General features: G+C 45.1%; 1 protein-coding gene across 11 annotated transcripts in view; it reads left to right on the plus strand.

The window, feature by feature from the left end:
- Ankrd27 (ankyrin repeat domain 27) overlaps nt 1-24,448 on the plus strand; it is a 60,246-nt gene that overhangs the window by 19,446 nt on the left and 16,352 nt on the right. For 6 of the 11 annotated variants that reach the window (XM_048790991.1, XM_048790994.1, XM_048790993.1 and 3 more), the window contains exons 4-22: nt 46-202; nt 1,074-1,228; nt 1,668-1,727; nt 1,814-1,867; nt 1,948-2,013; nt 2,104-2,180; nt 2,787-2,908; nt 4,087-4,165; nt 4,692-4,824; nt 8,697-8,789; nt 9,813-9,940; nt 10,507-10,589; nt 11,559-11,674; nt 12,574-12,666; nt 13,955-14,152; nt 15,787-15,855; nt 15,965-16,084; nt 17,620-17,664; nt 19,889-20,011. In XM_048790991.1, the coding sequence (XP_048646948.1) occupies nt 46-202; nt 1,074-1,228; nt 1,668-1,727; nt 1,814-1,867; nt 1,948-2,013; nt 2,104-2,180; nt 2,787-2,908; nt 4,087-4,165; nt 4,692-4,824; nt 8,697-8,789; nt 9,813-9,940; nt 10,507-10,589; nt 11,559-11,674; nt 12,574-12,666; nt 13,955-14,152; nt 15,787-15,855; nt 15,965-16,084; nt 17,620-17,664; nt 19,889-20,011 (1,971 nt within the window). Of the gene's footprint in view, nt 1-45; nt 203-1,073; nt 1,229-1,667; nt 1,728-1,813; nt 1,868-1,947; nt 2,014-2,103; nt 2,181-2,786; nt 2,909-4,086; nt 4,166-4,691; nt 4,825-8,696; nt 8,790-9,812; nt 9,941-10,506; nt 10,590-11,558; nt 11,675-12,573; nt 12,667-13,954; nt 14,153-15,786; nt 15,856-15,964; nt 16,085-17,619; nt 17,665-19,888; nt 20,012-24,448 lie in introns of those variants that run through there. The other 5 variants (XM_048790996.1, XM_048790997.1, XM_048790988.1 and 2 more) reach the window with 4 other exon arrangements.

Below are 24,448 nucleotides of genomic sequence, written 5' to 3' on the forward strand. Positions count from 1 at the left end.
CTGAGAGGGGGTCAGCTGCCAGCAGTGATGGTTTTCTTGTTCCAGGATGTCTTTATACAAGGAAACAGGATTAAATTAGGAGCTGGTTTTGCCTGTCTTCTCTCAGTGCCCATTCTCTTTGAAGAAACTTTCTACAATGAAAAAGAAGAAAGTTTCAGCATCCTGTGTATAGCCCATCCTTTGGAAAAGAGAGAGAGTTCAGGTATTCTGGGAGAAAGCCCTTTCCTCCTGGCTTGATGAAATGGGGCTGTTGAACTTCTTCACGGTATAGCTGCTAAAAGGTTGAATGTCGTAGAAAATATTCAAGTTCTTAGTAGAAACCTACTATTTATAAAATTCCCCTTAGAACTTAATCGACGTCATCCCTGGCTAAGGAGGTGCTGCTGAATCTGGTTGACCAGGTTGGGTATTATACAATTCCAGAAAGTGCCATTCACATGAACCTCACTGTACTTGTGACAAACCTGGGTTGTGAATGTCGCCCCAGAGCCATACCCCTGGCCTTGTTTCTGAGAGTCAGCTTTAGGATTTGCTCTTATAACATTACTACCCACCAGCCTCCCCATTGTGCCTCTTTGAGATTTTCATTATTTTTAACTTTGTCTATTTATTTATCATCATTATTTTTTACGTGTGCTGAGGATCAAACCCAGTGCTTCACACATGCGAGGCAAACACTCTGCCACCGAGCCACAACCCCAGCCCAAGACCTCATTAGTTTTAAAGAATGGTTATTATTTTAGTTGCTCCAGAAGGTTGAGATGACAATTTTTGTGTTAAGTGTGCTCTGAAGCTCTTACTGTCAGGAATCAGGTTTCTTTTCCTAGCCCCCATGGATCATGCCCATGGCCTCAGGGAGTGCAGACATTGTCCCAGGAAAAGGTTTTGAGAGGACCATGCTCTCTGGACCTCAGGGTGTCCTGTAACTGGGCTGTTCTTGGACAGCATCTTGAAATAAGGATATTCCTGCCTTTGCCTCCAGGCCCTGTGGGAGCAGGACAAAGGATGTGGTACTTCCCCCATCAGGAAACAGTGAACACCTCGGACAACCTGACCTTCTTTCTCTTTTTCAGAAGAGCCTTCAGCACCCTCAGATTCTTTTACCCTGAAAACTATTGAAGACGTGAGAGAATTTTTGGGAAGACACTCTGAGAGATTTGACAGGAACATCGCCTCTTTCCACCGAACATTCCGAGAATGTGAAAGAAAGAGCCTCCGTCACCACATAGTTAGTAGCTTTGTCGGGCTTTGCCTGGTAGGCCCTGTCTCAGGCCAGTTCAGAGCCTCAGGATCCCTCTCAGTTTACTCTGAAACGTCTCTGGGTGCTGCCTTCACTGTTGGAAGTTTTGTTTAAAAGTTTCTCCTGAACTGTAAAAGCAGCATAAGTCACCTTAGAACACTTGAAAATCTTGGAGAAGTCTAAAAATGAGTATTGTTATCATCCATGGTAACTCTAAAGGGAATTGTTTTCTACTTTTAATACATATGTACCTAAAAAAAATGGGAAAGAAAATCAATGATGTAGTTATTCTGAACATCGTATATTACCCAGGAAGTGCATTTTGGGAAGGTTTTCTCCATGCCAGGAAAACCTTCGCTCATTCAGGTTTATGTGTCACGGCCTCTGATTGTAAGGGGGCCGCCTCTCTCTGCTCTGTGTTGCACAGGACTCGGTGAATGCGCTCTACACAAAATGCCTCCAGCAACTTCTGAGGGACTCTCACCTGGTAAGCCGCAGGACTTCCAGAAGGAAGCATTGCAGTTGGCACCATGCAAATCCAAGCTCTTTAACTGTACTTCTCTCATCTTCTAGAAAGTGCTTGCGAAGCAGGAGGCCCACATGAACCTGATGAAGCAGGCAGTAGAGGTGAGCAGAGAGGGTAGCGGCGGCTGGGGGCTCTACTTGGGCCCAGCACACACACTGAACCGGGCCTGTTGATTTCACAGATGTACATCCATCATGATATTTATGATCTGATCTTTAAGTATGTGGGGACCATGGAGGCGAGCGAGGTAGGTTTACAGTCATTTTCACCATTTGGGATGGAAGCCTTATTCTATGCTTTTTAAGAAATTTTAAGCTTCGTTAAAATCTGTTGTTAGGATGCTGCCTTTAACAAAATCACAAGAAGCCTTCAAGATCTCCAGCAGAAAGATATTGGTGTGAAACCTGAATTCAGGTAAGGGCCTGCACTCAGCTTGGCCACCTCGGAGGCTGCACTGACTTCTCCTAAAGCAGGACCTCTTGGTGGCAATGGTGGCAGGTGGATTTGACATGGTTGCTACCAAAAGCAGAGTAGTTATTTGTGACCAAAGATAAAGGGCTGAAGTTGACTGATGACTTCAGCAGAACCTTCCTGCACCTGCAGGCCAGCATGCTTCAGCAGGACAGACGCTGGGGGTGGGGTTCCTGTCCATGGTCTGCAAGCAGGCACATCACTCTCCCGAGTGGGCTCTGCATGCAGAATGTCTCTCCTCGCCTGCCTATCTGAAATGTCTAGTGTTGATATAGAAACTCCAGCCCCCTTTGGGCTGATTCCCTCTAGGGCTATAAATTTTTATTTCAAAATTTCTGGTGGCAGTCTTATCACCTGGCAGTCTGAATGGGGCTTAAAGCCATTCTGTTCTGCCACTGACTTGAGTCACATTGCTCTTCAGTCTCTATTTTTATTTCTCATTACTTGTGGTTTGTTGTAAGGAATGTGTAGCCTGAGATATGTTATTAGAGCAAGGAAGAAGGCCTCCCACTGTGGTCTGAAGTTATCGTGCTCTGAATGATTTTACAGCTTCAATATCCCTCGTGCAAAGAGAGAGCTGGCTCAGCTGAACAGATGCACCTCCCCACAACAGAAGCTGGTCTGTTTGCGAAAGGTGGTGCAGCTCATTACACAGTCTCCTAGCCAGAGAGGTTTGTGCCTGGGGAAGGGTCTGGCAAAGGGTGGGAGCAGGCACCCAGGTGAAGAAGTTGGCCGAGGGATATGGGGCTGAGGGCCAGTAGAGCATTCCAGTGCCCCTGCCCTGGGGAGAGCTCTGCTGGGCATGATGAGGGTAAGAAAATAGGGACAGGGAAGCAGTGGCCTCCAAGCTGGTGATGGGTGCGTGGGGAATTAGACTGTTGGGGTGTTCTCCTTCATTTTGTATATGTTTTAAATTTTCTAGTATAAAAAGTAAAACAGGGTCTGGGGATGTTAGCTCAGTGGTAGAGCACTTGCCTAGCATGCTCAAGGTCCTGGGTTCAATCTCCAGGACTGCAGAAAAGAAAAAAAAAAAAAAAAGTAAAACAAAAGAATCTAAGAAAAAAATTCACGGACGCATATGTATAGGTAAGAGATGATCTCCACGGTTTCTTGAGGGAAATAAATAGGAATGTATATGGAACACTTCAACAGCATCAAGGAAAGGGGTCGCTCTATATCCACATGTGTAATGGTGAGTTCCTAGTCTGTCTGTGTTCCTAGGAAAGATATGCAGGAAGCAGCAGCAGGAGACCGGGACACTGGGTGGAGGGCTGGGAGGATACTCAAGCTTGTTCATTTGTACTATTTGAATATTTATCTATCTACTTATTTATTACTGAGGATAAAACCCAGAGCCTAACTCATGCTAGGCAAGTACCCCACCACTGAGCTACAACCTTCATACTGGTTGAATTTTAAAACATATGAATGGATCACTTAAATTTTCAAAATGCAAAAAATAAAGTGAAATTAACTGTGGGCATTAGACCCCATGTGTATAAAATGGAAGTGGCCTCAGGCTTTTGTTGATGACTCTAGCGTGTCTTCCTTTTGTGTCCACTGTCACTGCTTCCCTGGGCTCTTCCTTCGTTGCTCATCCAGGAAGGTGGCAAGTCCTGGTTGGCTTGGAGTCACTTTCTTTTGCATGTTTTCTGAAAATGTCATGAATTCTTTTATCTGCTTGAGTCAGATATCTCTTCAGCAAACTGTAAAGGAAATTGTGCCCTTTCTCCCCAGTGTACAATCTTACTCAAGTGTGGTTTTGTGGGTTAGCTGGTGGTAGGGAGATTGTACACTTGTCCTTCCATTTGAGTCTCCTGATGACTTTGAACATGTTTTCCCCTTGCAGTGAACTTGGAGACTATGTGTGCTGATGATCTTCTCTCAGTCCTATTGTATTTGCTTGTGAAAACAGAGATCCCCAATTGGTAACATTTTTTTGTTGTTGTTAAAAATACTTTCTGAAAATGGCAGCATAGTGGTACCATGTACTTTCATTGTATCTCCAGGAAAAGCTACAACTGTGCATGTCTTGTGAGCCAAGGGCTGTGCCTCTCCTTCCTTCCTCTTGCAGGGGTGTCTGACCCTCCATTTACAAATGGGGAAACTAAGGCCCAGAGAGCTTGCATTTCTTTTCTGGAACATGTGGCTAGTCTGTGGCTAAGAGGAACCTGACTCCAGTTCTATCTTCCCAGGGGAGCCCACAGTTCAGTTAATAATAATCAGCTTTGTGAAAACTAGCCTATTTCAGAGAAGTAACAAGCAGATTTACTTGTCCTAATTGCACACACACAGTAGAGATCAAGGGGACAGCAGTCTAAGCTCTCTGAGTTAATTTTGACTTACTGTGGGTATTTGATGGGTTACCCAAGCCACTAGTGGTTTTTTTTTTTTTTTTTGGAAGAAATGTTAATTAGGTATTCAATACTAAAACTTTTTTCTTCTTTTTGTTAGGATGGCAAATTTGAGTTACATCAAAAACTTCAGATTTAGCAGCTCAGCAAAAGATGAATTGGGGTACTGCCTGACCTCAATCGAGGCTGCAATCGAATATATTCGGCAAGGAAGCCTTTCTGTTAAACCACCTGTAAGATCTCATTCCTGACCTTTCTCTATGTGAACCATGCACCTTTGCTGGGATTCTGGGGTTTCTTGTAAGGAGAAGAATTCTTACATGGTCTCCCAGAAACGGGGCCTCAGCTGTTTGAAGGCTGTGAGGCTTGGAAACTACCCCAGGATGTTGAATATTAAATTTCTAATTAATTGTGAAAATTACAGGTTATCATTGTGATTCACATTGTTAATATCCTGCTTCATTAATCCCTGTCATTTTCAAAAGCACATGTTTGGAAAGGAAGCCAGAAATGGTGAATTTGGTTTTCATGACAATGATAGCCAAGAAATGATTATTAATGTGAGTGATTTTAGGACTCAGTGGCCTTATTATTGTTGTCTGGGTTGGTTGGTGAGCTTTGACTAGAGGAGGAGGTTCTATTTCTGTGTGAGCTGTGAGACTCTTAAGTCAAGATTGCATTGCTGGCCTGTTAGACTATACACCAGCCAGCAAAACTCACAATGCTCAGAAAAATCCCAAAGTTGAAATCAGTAAAATGCAGCGATTTCTGCATTACAAGCCAAGAGTCCTGAGGATCGGATATTCCATTTGATGCTAATTCTCTATTGATGTTAGAGTCAAGTTTATACACCTGGAAAACATAAGCCTGTCTAGACAGGTGCACTCAGATAAAAGCAGTTCCACTGAACTCAACATTAACACTTTGCTATGTTTTTCAGTCTTTCCTATCCATGCATATTTTATGTAATTAAAATTGTATTGTGTACTGTTTTTTTCCCCTTAAAGAAGAGCTTTATTTTTCTGATTACAAGACTAATATTTGCTTACCAATAATGTTTACAAATTTGTAGTGAAGTCAACTAAAAAACTCTCAAAAATTTACCAGTTAGGGTGACTTTTATTGACAAGTTTGGTGTATGCTTTTCTTTTTGTATTAAAGGTTGTGTTTTAAACAGAATTTGAGATTGTGCTGTCCTTGTCAGCATATACCCTGATGGCATTATAGTGCTCAATGAAGAGTTAATTTCTGCCCTTGCCTGGGGTCTGATTTGATACCCACTCAGGTGCTGGTATCACTAGAGATGTCCATCCATCTCAGATGTATGGCTGTGGTTCTTCTGAAGAGCTGTTCCTTCTGCCTGGCTTTGTTTCTGTATTTCGGGGTAAATCACTAACGTTCTAGAATGCTTGTGTGTGCATGCGTGCCTCTGTGTGCATGCGTGCCTCTGTGTGCACGTATGTGTGCAGAATCAGATTTCCTGTTCATTTCCATAGTTGGAGAGGAAGAGTTCTTGGTTTGAATTGTTTCCCGTGAGGCTTTAGGAACCCGTGCTGTCCTCAGGTGCTGGATTGTTTTTCTGTGATAACCCTGCCTTCTGGTTCTTTTCCTGCGATTGGTCTGGGAGGTCGCTCCCTGGCTGGGAGCATCCTTGTCCCTTGAAGGGAGGTGTCCACCTCTTGAAGGTACTCCCATAATGTGGTCATTTCTTTCTGTGGTGTTTAGGTAGGGAAGTTGACCCCTGAAGGCCTTGGAAGGAGGTAGCTGACTTCAGGCAGCTTCTCTCACCTGCTTTTACTCCAAAAAATGTTGCAAGTGTTTATATTCAAGGTGGTCCCTCTAGTGCTATTGGTTTGAGTCTGGCTCTTGTGCTTGTCACTCTAAGCCTCTGTTCAATGTCCTATCTACATAGCTGGGGATAATGCTGCACGTTTATCCATAAATAGATTGTTGTGGGAATCAAATGTGATATTGAAAGGTACATTTTGAAGCATCAAGGGATACTCATGCCCTTGCTTGCTCTCCCCACACCCCTGCATCCAAGGTGTCTGTTTCTTGGTTCTGTGGCATATCCTGTAGGCATATCCCCAGACAATATTTAGCTTGGGTGGGCAAGCCCAGTGTGCCCATCTTGTCTGCAGTGCCTCTCCTGGTCTTGCCTTCCTGGATGGAGGATATTCTATTCTGTTAGATGTTGGGGCATGGGGTGTATCAGCCTCATGGCCTGCTTTGAGCTTGTCCCCTGGGTGTTGAGGGAGTCAGGCCTAAGAGATACTCCTCACCATTGTCGAGCTTGGCTTTTTGTTGACAGAGTAGGAATGGTGCCTTTCTTGTCTTTCTTGACACCAGCATTGGGATTCCATCTGTAACAATATCCTCTGCCTTAGCTGCTGACCAGCTTCTGTTAGGCAATGAGGTTTCATTTTTGGAATGTGTGAAGCCAGTGAAAGTCTTGGGGTATTTCCTGGGGCGGGGGGACCCATAAGCATCTCCACACAACAGCCATGGTTTCTGAAAAGCATTAAAATCTAAATGTTAGTAAAACAAATTATGTCTTACTATCAACTGTTTATATGATATGATTGCACAGAAATTTTCTCCCTAAGGTATGATCATACTTGAGATGACCATAAACATTCTTTAAGCATGTTTATAAATGAAGACTTTAGCTTTCTGAAAATAAATATACTGGTTAAGGCTGTAGTTTTACTTTATGCATCAAACAAAAAGCAGGGGGAAAACCTAGAAAGAATCTGTACTCTTTCTCACCCCAGCTTTGGGCACTTCTGGGCTTCCTCTCTTTCCTGGGTTTCTAACAAACAGTCTTCACCCATTTCCCAAATAAGTCTTTGCTGATACACTGTCTCTTCTAACCACTGCTTCTTCCCTGAAGCTTCGGTCCTTGAAGACCTACCTTCCTTCATCACTGTCCTTCAAGTCGTTATTTGGAGCCAGGGAAAGAGCCCTGGAGTGACCTGCACAGCAATGTCTTTGATGTTTCTCTGGCCTAAGCTGCTCAACTATAAGTCACTGCTCAAAGCAGATTGTTGGGAGGCTTTATATAGCACATTGCAGCTGGAGGCGGAAGTGGCTTATTCTGAGGTGATGATGTGCATTTGTCAACTTAACTCTTCTTCAGGGCCAGTGTGAGGCCCTGGCTTGATGGAGGACCCCAGAAGTGGTCCATCCCCTGAGGTGCCAGTGACTTGGTCCGTAGCCAGGTCAGAACTTAGCGGGACATAAAAAGAGAGAGAGAGAGAGAGAGAGTGCCTCATCCTGAAATTTTGGCAGGGTTTGGTGATTTCTTCCAGCAGCACCTGGCTGGAAAAAAAAAAAAATTCCCTTTGCTTTATCAAGACTCTTTTTCAGGAAATGAATATGTCATTAGATAATTTAGTCACAGGTGCTCAAGTGAGCATGGAGTTATTTTGCTAGAAATGATTTCATAAAGGACAAATTTCTAGATTTTTGTACCTAGGTAAACATTACCTGCAATAGGAAGATCTGGGTTTATGAATTGGGTGGATCCTTGAAACGCAAAAAGCAACGGGAGATGAGAGAATCCATCTGTCAGGAACTTCCCCAGTGTCTTCCAGGACTTTAGCCTGTGACTGTATAGTCTCCTGTTTTTAAAGCAAGGCCCTTCCTTCTCTTGCTGATTGGCATTGAAAGTAGAGACCAACCAGTCAGATGGTTTTCCTGTCTGAGGTTCTGGTTAAAATGGCAAGGAAAAGGCCCATGCAGGTGTTAGGACAAGTTTTAAGGGGGAGGAGAGCAGGACAACCCCAGTTTCCATCTGGAGGATGATGGTGTGTGTGTGTGCTACATTCCGCATGCAGAGATGACAAATTCCACACCCACGTCACCAGTGTGCTGCTTTCCCGCAACAGGTAGCAGTCCTCAGAGCCACCACTTCCAGGTGGCCCTGCTGTCTGCTGGAGGACAGTCTGCTCTCTCCTGGTGAGCAGATCCAGGTGCAGGAGAAGAGATCTGCTGTTGCTGCTCTGTGATGAATGTCAAGGATGGTGGCTGGTCTCTCTCTGAGGGAGGGTCCTCATCAATGTCCTGTGATACATGGTAACAGGTGGTTTGGTGTCTCTTGCAGGAGTCTGAGGGATTTGGTGACAGGCTGTTCCTTAAGCAGAGGATGAGCTTACTCTCTCAGATGACCTCAACTCCCATTGACTGCCTATTTAAGGTAAGACCTAAGACGTCTTTGCCTACAGAAGGCAAAGGAATGCCCATCTTTCAATGTCTATAAACCCCACCAGGTGATCTGTGCAAACTCTGAAGTACACTTTGTGCCAGTCAGGGTGGGTGATAGGAATGCCGAGGTTTTAAATTCTGAATTAGCCCGTCTCCCATCCCCTCCAGTGTGTGCAGATTTGTGGCCGCATTGCACAGATCACTGAAGGCCTGGGCCTTAGAACCCGCTGCCTGGGAAGTCCCCCTCTCTCAGTTTGTCCAAGTTCTGCTTGTTCCTTAAGACTGGCTCAGTGGCACCTTCTCTGGTAGCCCTCTCAGAGCCACTGCCTCTCCTGGTTCAAGGTGCTTATATACCAGGTGTTCATGTGAGCACACCCCAGGCTGGGAACCCATCTGGTTTCTGATGGTTTGATGGTGGGCACATAGAGGCAGCTCCCTACTCTGATGCTGAATGATCCCTGTGGGGCTGATGGGTGCCCTCTGGGTAGCTGCTGAAGGCTGGGTGAGGGCATACCTCCTCAGGGTGCCTGCTAATGCTTCTCGGCTACCTGGTGCCACAGTGAGTTCCATGGAGGGAGCACATCCAGGGACTCACAGGCTGAGCCCTGCAGGTTGATGGGGCCTCCTGATAATTTTCTCCAAGCTGAGGCTATATTCAAATATAAGAGAAATAGGAACGAGGCTTTTCTAGTGAGGTGTCAAAATCCGCACTGAGGCTCAGAGATGTGTTACACCCTCCCCTTCCCCGTGCTTCTGGAATTTTGTCATACTTGTTTTTTAATTATGGGAAATTTCTAAAGAAAATAGCGTTAATGAGCAAACCACCCAATCTTGTTTCATCTCCACCCTCCTCACTTTCCCCATCTGCCCCAGTGATCTTGAAGCACATCCCAGGGAATGGGTCATTTTAGCCATAAACACATAGATGTACGTTTCTGTCAAGACTCAAAAAATTCATGCCTTCAGAAAGGAATGATTCCTTAATGTTGACGTTATCTGGGATGTTGCTCTTTAGCACATTGCATCAGGTAACCAGAAAGAAGTGGAAAGGCTTCTCAGCCAAGAAGACCATGATAAAGATGCCGTCCAAAAGATGTGTCACCCACTGTGCTTCTGTGATGATTGTGAGAAGCTTATCTCTGGGTAAGAGGGTGCTGGTGAGGCTTGCCTGTCAGGGAACAGGAGACCCGAGACTGGGGGAGTATTTCCCATGGGATTGTGAATGTGGCCTTATTCTCACTGTACCTGAGCTGCCTCTTGTCAGGTGTGGGCAGTGACCTGTGTCTCTCTGGAGAATTGGGTGGAATAGAGGTTATAAAAATACCTGCATGCTGCTGGGCCAGATACCAGGGCAGGCTGCAGTAGGGCCTGTCCCAGCCTCAGAAAGGGGGTTTCAGGATGGGGGAGAATGTTACTTTTCCCTTGTAACATGTTTGGTTTCCCATTATCCTCAACAGGCTGTCTTGCAGGCTTTTGAGGCCTAAAGGATTGATGGGGAGGGGACCCTAGAACTCTGGGCCTCAGGTCCTCACACTACAGGAGTCCGAGCAAGGGCTGTTTGATCCCTGGGACAGTATCGAAGAGACCCATCTTGGGTCACATTCTGTGATCTCTCTTGCAGCCCCAGGTCCCTGGCATGTCCGGCCTGGTCCAGAAGAGGCTGTACCAGGCCATTTCATGGTGTTTTTCTGTGTCTTCCTCTATTTTAGGAGGCTGAATGATCCCTCAGTTGTCACTCCTTTCTCCAGAGATGACAGGGGTCATACACCTCTTCATGTGGCTGCTCTCTGTGGTATGTGGTCTTGGGCTGGCTCCTGTGGGTTATTGAGGGAAGGGGGTGGCACAGAAATGTGATCCCAGCCCAGGCCTGGCTGATAGGGGTGGTGGAAGGGGTTGTACTGTGGGGCCAGCACACAAGGGCAGGAAAGAGAAAATGGCCCCAGGCCGACTTCTGGGCTAGATGGGCACTTGCATATGGTTCTCACTATGTGGAGAAACTTCAGATACTGCCTGGGCCTGCTGGCCAATAAGGAAGGACTGGCATCCTAGCTAATTGAATGGTCTTTGATTGTCAGTTTGAGTTCTTGTAACCCTGCTTTTAAAAAGTAAATTTGAGCCAGTCCTGATAGCATGTGTCTATAATCCCAACTTATTGGGAGGCTGAGGCAGGAGGATTGCCTGCCTCAAGGCCAGCCTGAACAACACAACAAGACACTGTCTCAAAAAAAGTTGTTTTTGTGTTGTCTTTAAAAGTGTACATTCAAGGTAGAAGACACAGACTCCTCCAGGGTTATCCGCCATCCTTCTGTCTCCCTGAGATAATTTTGATTCATTAGTATCTGAAATGTCTGCATGCTTGCATGTATGTGTATATAAAATGTTGGTTTTGTGGGGGCTCATGCTGTTCCGGATTGTGTTGTTTTTCACTTGGCAATGTGTCGGAACATTTCTCCTTGTCAGTATTTTGAATGGTTTCAAAGTATTTCACCCTATAAATTGATGAACCATGCACTCTTCTGTTGATACCAAAGACTTTTTTCCATTGCCTTTTATTACCGAGAGGTAGACCTGATCTGAGTCACCAAAGTATTCTGAGTCTGCACAGCCCAATGACATTAGCTTTGGCTCCTCTCAGGCAAGAAACGGGTCTCCTGGTGTCTCCTGCCAGGGCACAGGAAGACGAGGTGGTGCTGGAGTTTCATGTTAGACATGGAAAGGTTTTCTCTTTCCTTCTCCACTCTGAAGTCCCTCTGTTCTGTAGGGCAGGCGTCTCTCATCGACCTCCTGGTTTCCAAGGGTGCCATGGTGAACGCCACGGACTATCACGGGTCCACTCCTCTTCATCTGGCATGTCAGAAGGGCTATCAGAGTGTGACGGTGAGCAGCGGTGCCTTCACAGTGCTCAGAGGAGCTCAGCTCTGCATGGGGGCTTTATGGTCCTGCTGGCTGTGCTGCACCCCAGTCTCTCCCAGCACCACGCCTTCTCCATTCTGCGTAGGCGCTGCTGCCGCAGTGTGGTTGGTACTAGGAGGCTATGGCGCCTGCCCAGGGTTTCTCCACAAAATCCTTAGGTTGGGATATGAAGCTTCCTGGTCATCTGCTGAGAGAAGGGTGGGACTATAGACTTTTTTTTTTTTTTTAGTCTCTAAACTTTTGGACAGGAAGAATGAGAGTGGTGGTAACATTTTAATAGGAGTACAGTTTGAGTATCCCTTATCTTAAATGCTTCAAAGTGTTTTGGAATTCAGATATTTTTGGATTTTGTAATATTGGCACATTCCTAATGAGATATTTTGGGAGTGGGATCCAAGTCCAGACACAAAATTCATTCAGGTTTCTTATATCCCTTACATACATAGCCTAAGAGTAGTTTTATACACTATTTTAACTGTGTCTACATTTTGATTGTGACTTGTTGCTTGAGGTCAAGTGGGGAACTTTTTGCTTGTGATGTTAGTGCTCAGAAAGTTTCAGATTTGGGGGGCTGGGGATGCGGTTCAGAGGTAAAACCCTTGTGTAGCATGTGCAGGGCCCTGGGTTCCATTCCTAGTACCACACACATGCACGTGCACACGCACACCCACACAAACACATAAGAAGGAAAGAAAGAAAAGTTTCAGACTTTTGGAGTATTTTGGATTTCACATTTTGAGATTAGGAATGCTCAACCTGTAAAAATAACTAAGATTTAAGATGGGAACAAATGACCTCCCCCTGTAAGCCTCAAGAATACACTTCCTGCTAGGGCTCACCTGCTGTCTTCTCTCCTCTGCAAGCTGCTGCTGCTGCACTACAAGGCCAACGCTGAGGTGCAGGACAATAATGGCAACACCCCACTCCACCTGGCCTGCACTTATGGTCATGAAGATGTAAGTGGCACTGGGAGAAATGTGAATTTCTGACTAGTTTAATTTTGTGTTGATAAATTATTGGAACACTGGGTGTGTAATTTTTGTAATTAAAATTTTTAAATGTATTACAGATGCTGTTTCAAAGTAGCAGAAATCTAAAACTTAGTTGCCCATTATCTTATCCTCATCCCATTTTCCTTCCTTGCCCATTTTCCTTCATGCCTGCTACCATCTGGTTCTTATCTTTGTATATAGTCAATCTTTCCCTTTGATGGTAACATCTAGGAATTTTTAAAGTTTCACCTCCTCTATTTTACTATGTCTGTTGTTTTTTGCTACCCACTATCCCTCCTTTTCTTCTCCAGAGTTATATAAAGATAGATTTATACATATGCAGAGTTTAGGCTGGGCTTGGTGGTTGATGTACAAAAATGGGATCATGCCCTGTCTGTTTTCATGCACCACGCTTTTCTACTTTAGTACTACTTAACAAAGTCCTCTAGGTCCACCAATATTCATCGCACCCATTCTTTAATAGCCGCACAATGATCTTTCATATGCATTGTGTCAAGGGTCTTTAAGACCACTTACAGGTTTAATGGTTTGCTGGTACTCAGAATACAATCATACTACTTACGACCATGGTTTATTACAATGAAAGAACACATAGCCAAATCTACAAAAGGAAAGGACAGGGATGAAGTCCAGAGGGAACCAGAGCTGAGCTTCAAACAGTCCTCTCTCTATGGAGTCACAAAAGAATGTGCTTAGTTCCTCCAGCATGCGCTATAACAGCACACAGGCAGTGTGGACTGCCAGGGACGTTCATTACGGACTCAGTGCCCAAGACTTATGTTATTGAAGCCTAGTCATCGGAGCACCCTCTGTATAGCATGTGCCAAGATTCCATGCTCTAGAGGGAAAACAGATGTTCAGCATAAACCACATCATTGTACAAAACAATAGAAGCTCAGTGAGCCACCTTTTCAGTGAGGGAACTGTGGGAATGATCTCCAAATACAAGTGCCCCAGGAATTGTTGCAGGCCAAAGGACAATCTTGCAAGCAGGCTTTTTAAGGGATAGCATTCCTAGGGATGGCCTGCCATGGTATCTGTCCTGTCCGGTTTCAGCCAGCCATCCCTTATTGAACTTTTGAGAAAAATGAGATGTCCTGATCAGATAGCATGGAACCCTTGAGTTACAATTGTCCATTGCTGCATTTTTGCTTGATAGTGGAGCCTTGGTTGAACCAGAACATGGATTGAGCATGAGCACAGATATTGCCATTTTCCAATTTCTCTGCAGTGTGTGAAGGCTTTGGTCTACTACGATGTGCAGGCGTGCAGACTGGACATTGGTAATGAGAAAGGAGACACACCCCTACACATAGCTGCACGTTGGGGTTACCAGGGCATCATAGAGACGTTGCTACAGAATGGAGCACCCACAGAGATCCAGAACAGACTGAAAGAAACACCGCTCAAATGCGCACTAAACTCTAAGGTAGCTCTTTTCATCTCTTGGCAGCAGTATAACTGTAGAAAATCAATGTCCATAGATTGGCCTTGCTGGACAAATGTGCATTAGTGCCTGAGGGAAGTATTTGGCTCTCATGCTCCCTGCTACATTTGGGGCCTCGTTGTTAATAGGTTTTACTTATTTATATTGTTTCCAGTTTCACTGCAGTTTTTAGGAGCCACTCCCAGCAGAGTTGGCCCCGTGCTCTGAGTGCTTTGGGCTCACCAGCAAATGGATTGGGTGAAAAAGGGAACAATGGCTCTGGATGAGAAAAGCAAGGACAGAGAATTGGGAGAGTGAACACAGTGTCTAAACCCCGTTTTCTATCATAGCAGCTTCTAGAAACTTTAGTCGTGTAGTTTCTTCCACAAATGATTTGTAATAACTCACTCCCCTTTTTCCTGGCAATATCTTCTTGGAAACATGGTTTTGGCATCCTGTGGTGAAGTGTTCTCCATTCATGATGAGTGGGGAGAGGGTGGCTCACAGAGACCAGTGCTTAGTGTCTCTGCATCTCTGCGCAGCCCTGGTGGGCAGGATGCCTAAGAGAAGCAGGTTGGAGAACTCACCAGAGAAAACAGCAGCCATGTGAGGTGGAGCCCTCTGGGGTGCCCAGAATACCAGTGAATCATGGCTCACACAGGTGATTCCATTTTATTGGAGTGATCCAGTCATCGCCCTCACGCAGACCCAACTTCCTGCCATTTGATGTTTTACCTGCTCCCTTTGGTGGTTTCCAGTTCTTTTCCAGGGAATCCTTTTAGAATTCCTGTTAACGTCTTATTCTGGGAGTAGCACAGTTTTTGTCTATTTTGAAACCACTTTATTGATGTATGATTGATATATAAAAGGTTGTATACATTTCAGACGTAATAGCCATGGATTTGGAGATAAGCATTCACCTTCACTTATAAATGAGATAGACCATCACTATGATCTGTGCTGTAAGTGCAGCCATCACTAGCAGGAGTCTATTACTTATTATTGCTTTTGTGTGCAGTAAGAACACTTAGCCTAAGGTCTGTGGTAGCACTGGTTTTGAAGGGTTAAGTTCCTGCCCCTGGCTTCAGGGGATGTTGGCTGTACTGCCCCCTGAATTCACAGTGTCTCAGCTTTTTAAATAACTAAGGTGCCACCCTTGGACTGATGTGCTGGGAAATCTCAGCACCATCACAAGGGTGATTCTCCTGCCACTGTGGCTTCTACCAAAGGCCCTTTGGCAAGGAGAGCTACAGAGAAAAAAGAAGCTGCCCTGTTGACTCAGCTCTGAGCTACCCCAACTTGAGACTTGTGGGTGCTGGTGGGATGGTCACACTCAGTGGACAAACCAGCCAGGGTCCAGATAAGAGAGCCTTTGAAGCTCTTCGTAGGAAGCACTGACACCCCATTGGACAGGAGGAGCATCATATGCTGGGAGGAAGCCCCTCGCTGTCCATGTGATCCTGAATACATTCCTGTCTGCTTCAGGTCTTGGTTTTTTTATCTGAGCAGGTGTGGCTGGGCTGCAGGACCTACATCTCCTACTGTGCTGACATCCCAAGTGGACAGACGAGTGGGTGATGGTGCTTTGTTGTAGCCTATCTCATTCAGGGCTTTTAATATCCTCTTTATCTTCCTAGATTCTGTCTGTGATGGAAGCCCATCATCTGTCTTTGGAAAGAAGACCAAAGGAAAGGAGGTCTTCCGAGGTAAGTCAACAGGGCTTGTTGTATTGGATGGAGCCCAGGGGCTTCTCCTCTGGTTCTCAAGTGTCTGTATCCACAAGTTTCATCTCTCATCTGGGTTTTCTTACTATAGGTCCCTCAACAGTCCCCTCAACGCTCTGTGGATTCCATCAGCCAAGGGTCCTCCACCTCCAGCTTCTCCTCCATGTCAGGGAGCTCCAGACAGGAGGAGACCAAGAAGGACTACCGAGAGGTGAGCCTTCCAGGCGGGAGGTCCGAGAAGAGAAGAGGACCTAGTAGCCCTGATATTCATGCAGCTACTCACACAGCCACTCCTCCACTGAGGTGGTCAGTGCCCTCCAGTTGACCCTTGACCCAACTGTATCTCACATTGCTCTTCACTTTTGCTGGTTCTTCCAGGATCCTCCCTGGAGCTCTTTGCTTGGTGGAGTGTGTGTTCTTGAGAGAAAGAGACAGACAGACAGATACAGAGACAGAATATATCCTAAGAATACAAGTAAAGCCATCTATAGACCCACTGGTTTCAGACCTCTTACAAAGTATGTTCTCTGCCCTCTCCCCCCATGCTGACCCCTCAGCACCCAGTTTAATGCCCTGATATGCCCAGTTCCTGGCTTCTTGATGAGTTTAGGTAAACATTGAGAAGTAGACACTGCCGCAGTCTGTCTGGGCACAAAATAACCGAGCCACCACAAAAGACTTGTAGATTCCAACAGCAACTCTTTATTCTCGAACTTTTACCGGCACTCTACACACACGTTCTAGGGAAAATACACCCTCCACCAGGCTCTGCGTACCAAATACTCTCAGAACCCCATGAGAACTCCACGGGAACTCAAGGAGCGGGCGCCTGAGGCAGCAGAATACACCCTATTCCCAGCGGGATCCACCCTAAACCTGGAGCCACCCTAATCCAGCAGGATCCACCCTAAACCCAGAGCCGCCCTAATCCCTGAGCAAGGTCACCTTTCAAACCAAAACTCTCAAACATTCATGCAATGTCACTGCAAATGACCTGGGTCCAAGGCAAGGCCATTTCCACAATGGAGAGTCCTCCCTCTAAGCAACATTGGGTAGGCTGACAAGGAAATTGCCATGCGTCATTCCTACTTGGCTATGGCTCTCAGCAAGACACAAGTTGCATTTTGTAAGAGGTGATTTATAGCCTGATGTCCCCCCCCCCTTTTGTCTTAGAGTTGATTCAGTGTCAGTCCAGTGGAGCTGCCTCATTGTTTAACTGAGGAATGGACCATTGTATGGCTCTTGCTCAGCTCCTTTGATGATCCATTGATAGCCCTAGTGCTCCCCACAACCCCAAACTGTGACCTACTCTCAGAGGGTCCAGCAAGCTTAGCTCCAGGAGCCACAGCAAAGAGCACAAGAGACATAGTCCACAGTGTAACAGGCCTGATGTTGTCCTCAGGAGGGGGTGTTCACCCTTGTGGCACCCTCAGATAGTAGCTCATGAGAGCCCAGTGAGTATGGTTCTGAATCATAGGGTGGCTATCTTCCCAGGAGGTGACTGTCAGGGTCACCATGTCTCACCTTCCACATAATTAGCAGTTATATTTTATAAGTGGCAGTGACACGCACACCTTCCAGATCCTTCTGAGCAGCTTTAGGGTTTGTCAGAAAGGTAATAAATGAGCCACTCTAACACCACAAGCTAAGACAAATGAAGGTCACTAAACTTTCAGATGTCTATTATTTCTGTTGTTATTTTGTTATTAAAATCATTTTCCTAACATTCTTTTTCCTTTTATTAAGGTAGAAAAACTTTTAAGAGCAGTTGCTGATGGAGATCTAGAAATGGTGAGTTTTTGAAAGAGCATTTTTTAAAAAAATATTTATTTTTTAGTTGTAGCTGGACACAATACCTTTATTTCATTTATTTATTTTTATGTGGAGGATCGAACCCAGGGCCTCACACGTGCTGGGTGACTGCTCTGCCGCTGAGCCACAACCCCAGCCCTGGAAGAGCATTTTTAAAAGCTCGCTCTCAGTTTAAAGAGGCTATACCTGCGTTTCTTGTTGCTAGTCCAGTCTGAAGCCACATGGCTTCTTTGTTCAGCTCCACAGAGAAGGTGGCACATTGAGTGCATGTTTGGTAATGGTGAGGTCGTGTTTTCCAAACAAGTAAGGCAGTGCATTGTGAATGTGTCTCCTGCCTTGTAGATGTTCCTATTCTAGGAATGTGACGAGGTGTTGGCAAGAAGACCAGCCATGCTCAGTGGCATAGAGTGTGGGCTCAGAGCCCAGGCCTTCTGGCCAGGGAGCAAGGTAGGCTGCCTGGTTGAAAGAGTGCAGAGTTGTGGGGAGGGGTAGAGGTGGCAGAGGCCAAGGCCAGGCAGAGTTCTGAGTGTACCAGATAGCATTGTGGACAGCTCCAACTCTTGGGCCAGGAGGCTGAGGTCTGAGGCATGGACCTTCGAGGAGTCAGAATCAGGGGTCTGGACAAGATGCTGCTGGCTGCTCTGGGTCTGTGGCTAGTGAGGAGTTCATGGCTTGAGAGAAGGACCTGTTCTAAGCATCACTGTCAGGAGGGGGCACACTCTTGATGGGATCAGTGGAGACAGCCTTTGTGAGATTCCCAGAGTGGTTTCCCTGGCTTCCTGAAAGGGAAGATATATCTTCCACTTTGGAGGAATAAATCAGGTGTTTTACAAAAGAGTAGCTGGAATATGTCATCTTCTAAGAGACCAGTGTGGTGATGTGTGTTTTTCACTAATGCCTGAGTTTAAGGTGGTGAGCAGAAATTGCTAAGGCCTGATTCTTATAGCCTTTGGGAGGCAATTTATGGTTATCAGAATATTAGCCTTTGCCTGGTGGCCTCTGTGAGTTCATCAAAATCAAAATGATGTACAGATCCTCCCTGGGGACACGGGTGTCTGTGTCTGGCCCATGATGCTGGGTAGCTCCATTCATGAGATCAGTCCCAGAAGAACCCAACATTCTTTGCAGAAGCAAAGGAGGATGTCTGTAGGTACTCTAAGAGCTAGGGTGTGAGCCAGTGGCCCAGCCTGTGTGGAGAAGTGCTAACACTATCCCACATGATTACATTATCTGTTCTGTTTCCTACTGTGGTGAGTGGGGCGGGCCACTTATGAAGCAGATGAACAGAAACAACTGCCCATTTGTCTGAGTCACCATTCACATGCCATCACATCCCAAGTCCCTCTCAAGGCCACCTGCCTCCAAGTTTTGCACCCCGATCTTGTTCCCTTTTTACTGAGAGACACTGCTTGAGAATTTTACCCTCTAGTCTATTAGCTGCAGCCCCTGCATAGATGCCTTTGTGTTTCCACTGCAGAGTTGTCAGGGATGTGGAAACGACCTGGAAGACACAAGGTTTGGAGTTAATGGGGTCTTTCTGGAAATGGTCCCTCCTTGAAGGCATGTGCTAATTTCTTGGCACCTAGATCAGGACCTAGAAGTGCATTTATATTGCTTCCTTTCCCCAAATTTAACATTCTAGAAACCAGTCTTTACATAAATTTGAACTGTTTGGGGTCTTCTCAATGGTGTCACCTGTGAGCTAGTACACAACGGTGGGAAGAACACTTTAGTGGAGTCAGGGGCCTATGTGTGGTGCCATCACCACTCTCTAGTTTTGGGCTCTGGAATGTGTTATTAACCTCTTCGGCCTGAGTTTTGTCAGATTTGAAGGGAGGACTCTGGAGCTGCCTCATGGGTTGTTGAAAGCACATAACTAGCACAGGAGGATGCACTTACTCAGGTTTGAAATCCCTCATCCCAATGCAGCACCAGTCTGTCCCTCAAAGAGAGAAGAAAGACTTTAACATGAGCTGTGAAAGGTCCCCCACCCTCGTTGGAAGGAGGTGGAACAGCCTGAGCACAGGTGGCACAGGGAGTCTGCATTAGGGAGAAGAAGCCATTTATAAATTAATTTGGTGGCTGAGGAAGGAAGCGTAGGCCCTGTCTTGGGAACAGTTCAGCGTGTGTGGTGTGCATGTGAGATACACAGCTTGCACAGGCGCCAAGGATAACTTCTAGTTCCTCTTTCTCCCAACACCAGGTGCGTTACCTTTTGGAATGGACAGAAGAGGACCTGGATGAGGTGGATGATACTATTGGTGCAGCAGATCATGAATTCTGTCATCCCTTGTGTCAGTGCCCCAAATGTGCTCCTGCTCAGAAGGTTTGGCTTTGCCTCTGTTGGGGGAGGGGGACTGGCATATTCTTTTCTCTTTCCTTAGGAGAGTTCTCTGCTTCCTAGCCAGATAATTACTGAGTGGCTATTAAAAGGCACCTCCTGAGATATGTGGGGGTGGGGGTGGGGATGGGGATTAATTTGCTGAGAGTGGAGAGAAACTAACCCTGTGCAGGACCCGGCTTGGGCGGCCTGCTTCCTGAATGGGCAGGTGAGCCAGCAGGGCGGCGCCCACATGCTCAGTGTTTCTGGTGCTTGCTGGCCCCTAAGCCGCGTGGCAGTCATGAACAGACATGCCTGAGGGTCTCTGTCTGCACTGGAGCTCCCTGGGGAGGCTACGAGTTGTTTCTTTGCTGCCTTTGCTCATGTTGGTTTGCACTTGGAGTGGACCAGCCTCCAAGTACAGAGAGTTTCCTCTACCCTTTGCCCAGTTTCCCCCAGTGGTAACAACTTATTTATTTTGTTTACACAATACCTTCACTTTATTTTTTATGTGGTGCGAGGATCAAACCCAGTGTCTCATGCGTGCTAGGCAAGTGCTCTACCACTGAGCCACAACTCCAGTCCCCAGTGGTAGCATCTTGCAAAACTACAGTAAAAAATAAAACCTCAGCCAGCATATTGACATTGATGGAATCTATTGTTCTGAATTGAGGTTTCTCCAGTTTCACTTTGCCCGTCTGTGTGCATGTATTTAGTTCTGTGAGGTTTTATCACCTGCAGATTTGTCTGTCCTCCAACACATTCAAGCTGAGAACAGTTTTCTCACCACAAGAAGAATCACTCTTGCTGGCCTTTCGTTATCCCTCTCCTTGCCACCCCATCCCAACTATCCCTAACCCCTGGCAATGTGTCCTCCCAGCAGCTCCGGAGCCTGAGGCAGGAGGGTCAGTTGAATCCAGGAGTTTGAGACCATCCTAGGCAATATAGCTAGACCTCATGGGGAAGAGAGAAAGGGAGAGGAGGGAAGGGGAAAGGGAAGTGAAGGAAGAAAAGTCACGTAGAGGTAATCACAAGGTACCTAAGCTTTGAGGATTGGCTTGGCTCACCCAACATGATCCCAGCAGGCTTTTGTGAGGATGTTTCCATTTCTCTAGGATCAATACCCAAGAGCTCAATTGCTGAGCACTATGGCATGTACGGTAATCCATGGTTAGTTTCCAAGGAACTGATAGACTTCTCCAGAGTGACTTTACCATCACACTTTCCCACCAGTAGTGTGTTCAAGTTCTCCACATCCTCACCAGAATTTGGAGTTGTCACCATTTTTATTTTAGCCATTCTGACCGGAGTGTAGTTCTCCCTCATCATGGTTTAATATGCGTTTCCCTGGTGGATGATGATGTCGAACATTTTCCGTGTGCCTTTTTTGAGCATCTTTTCACGCACTTCAGTGAAATGTCTCTTCATTTCTTTTGCACATTTTTAAATGTTTTTTTTTTTTTTTGAGTTTTGAAAGTTATTTATATCTTCTAGATACTCGCTCTTTGTCAGATATATGGTCTGCAAATATTTTCAGGATTTTTTTTTTTTTTTAGTTGTAGATGGACATAATACCTTTATTTTATTTATTTATATGTGGTGCTGAGGATTGAGCCCAGGGCCTCACACATGCTAAGCAAGTGTTCTACCACTGAGCCACACCCCAGCCCCTTAGTCAGCATTTTAATCTGAAAAATGTTCACATGGCCTCTAGCAGAGCAAAATTTTTAATTTAGAAGCTCAGTTTGTCAAGTTTTCTTTTTCTGGATTATTCTTTGGGTGTCAAGTCTGAGATCTCTTTACTTAACCTTAGATTTCAAAGACTTTTTTTCTTTTTTAAGTTATAATTTTACATTTTATAGTTAATTCCTAGACCCAGTGTGAGTTAATTTTCATGCAATGATTGAGGTCAGATTGAAGATTTTGTTTACTTGTTGTTTTGCCGGGTTGACTTGCTCTGGCACCATTTGCTGGAAAGGCTACCCCTCTTCCATTAACCTGCTTCTGCACCTCAGCTGACTACGTATGGTGTGGGTCTACTTCTGGGTTTGCTGTTCTGTGCCCCTCTCCCACTCCTGCATTGTCTTGATTTCTATTGCTCTGTAGGAAGCTTGAGTATTGGGTGGAGTGATTCCTCCTACCTAGGACTTGCTTAGCCAGGATTGTTGTAGCTATTCCAGGGCCTGTGCTTTCCCAGGTTCATTTTTAAATAAGCTTGTCAATGTCTATGGAAAAAAAAAAAAAAAAAAAAAAAAAAACCTTGCTGGGGTTTTGATAGGAATTGCATGAAACCTATGAATTGGTTTGGGGAGAAATAATACCTTTACAATGCTGAGTCTTCAATGAACACGATCCATTTCTTCATCTACATTCTGTGATGTTTAGCATGCAAATCCTTTTATTTTGAGCAGTCGTGAATGGTATCATGTACACAGTATGTGCTCATGTTGAAGCTACCTAACTATAAACATAAATGTCCCATACTAAGAATATTAATTTGCCTTTACAGAACCGATTAGTGTTATCCTTTATATTGCAAGATAGTACTAAAAAAAGCTTCTGATGGGTTACTCTATCTTAAGAATATTGAAAGTGACTACCTTTTATCATCCACATACAGCTTTTTCAGCTGCAGGGTAAGATAGACATGGGTAAAATATAAATTAGATCTGTTCTCACGTTGCTGGATGTGTACTGTACAAAATCCAATTTCCCCAGGTGGGCTGTTGAGGAAAACCTGGGGATTAAAAAGGCAGATGATGTTTCCGAGGATCTGATGGATGCACGAAGCTGAAGCCCTGGCAAGTCTGAGTCTGGGTGGCCCAGGTCACTTCCTGCATCCTGCTGCTGTGTGTCTGTCACTTTCCTGCTCCTGTGTGCTTCCCCTCCTTACGGTTCACATAAGTTGTAGCAAGAAATCAAAATCCACATTAAAATACCACTAGAATTTATTGGATAAAGTCTTATACTCCTTGCTATTTTGAAACCCCTCATCTTCTTTTCATCCTCTTTTTTTTTGTAACCTCTCAAAAAGACACAGCACGAAATTGCTTCATGTCTGAATTAAATCAACGTCCCTCCCCCAGCCATCATCCTCTTCTAGCCCAGTGGTGTGTGTCAGATTCGTTTTTGTTTTTTTTCTTTTTCTTTTTTAATTCTTCTCTGAGCTGTAACTTAGATACAATAAAGCATACCCTTGTAAATATTCAGTTTGCTGAGTTGTCACAGGCCTGCTGGGCTGGGAGACCATTCCACCACCCGGTGTCTGTCCCCCCTGGCATTGCCTCCTGCCACCTCACAGTCCTTCCCTGCTGCCCTACTCCTCTGTCCCAGGCAACACCCATCTATTTTCCATCATTAAGAGATTAGTTTGCGTTTTCTAGAATTTTATGTGGTCAACAGTAAGGTACAGGTTGGACATCCCATATCTGAAATGCTTGGGACCAGAAGTTTTTCAGACTTCAAGAGTTTTCTGAATTTTGGAATTTTTGCATAGACTTTAAAGGTTGAGCAAACCTAATCAAACTTTCAGATTAAGGATGCTCAACCTGAATCACTCTTTTGTGTCTGGGTTCTTTCACTCGTGATACTTGTTTATTTGTTTATTTATAGAGATTGAATCTCACTGTGTTGTACAGGTTGGTATTGGATTCATAGGATCCAGTGAACCTCCTTCCTTAGTCTCAGTTCTAGTCTTTCCATATCCTTGTCAACACTTGGTATTTTGACCTTTTAACTTTAGCCATTCTGGTAAGGGTGCCACTGCTGACAAGTGTAGATGTGTCAGCCAGCAGGGTGGCATGGGGCCCTTATCTGTAGCAGCAGTGCTGTGGCTTACTGATGGTGTGAGGAGTGTGCTTCCACACACATATATATTTTTAAAATATGCTAGGGTATTTCATTTTATGTGCATGTGTTTTCTTCTTCATTTAAAAAAATTATTTATTTTTGAGACAGGGGTCTTAATATGTTGCCCAGGCTGGTCCCAAAATATAGGCATGTGCCCCCATCCCTGGATTTGTTTTTTATTTTTTAGGAATAATTTACATATAATAAAATTCAGCCTTTAATACACAGGCTGGGTGTGGTAGTGCATGTTCATGACACAGTGGCACAGGAGGATCACAAGCTCAAAGCCAGCCTCAGCAACTTAGCAAGTCCCTAAGCAACTTACAGAGACCCTATCTCTAAATAAAATATAAAAAGGGCTGGGGATGTGGCTTAGTGCCCCTGGGTTCAATCTGTGGTACCAATAGTAATAATACTAATAACAATAATGATAATTTATAACCTAATGTTTGTTTTTAGTGGTATGGTCTAGACAGCAGTTTTTGCCCCCTTTTTGATTGATCTTTTATCAGCATGATTGATTTAAAAACCCCTAGCAGTAATATGGAGGATTCATGATAAAAATGAAGGTGGAGAATGGAGATAAGTAACGAG

Source organism: Marmota marmota, unplaced genomic scaffold (genome assembly GCF_001458135.2).
Source record: "Marmota marmota marmota unplaced genomic scaffold, marMar, whole genome shotgun sequence".
Taxonomy (NCBI): Eukaryota; Metazoa; Chordata; class Mammalia; order Rodentia; family Sciuridae; genus Marmota; species Marmota marmota.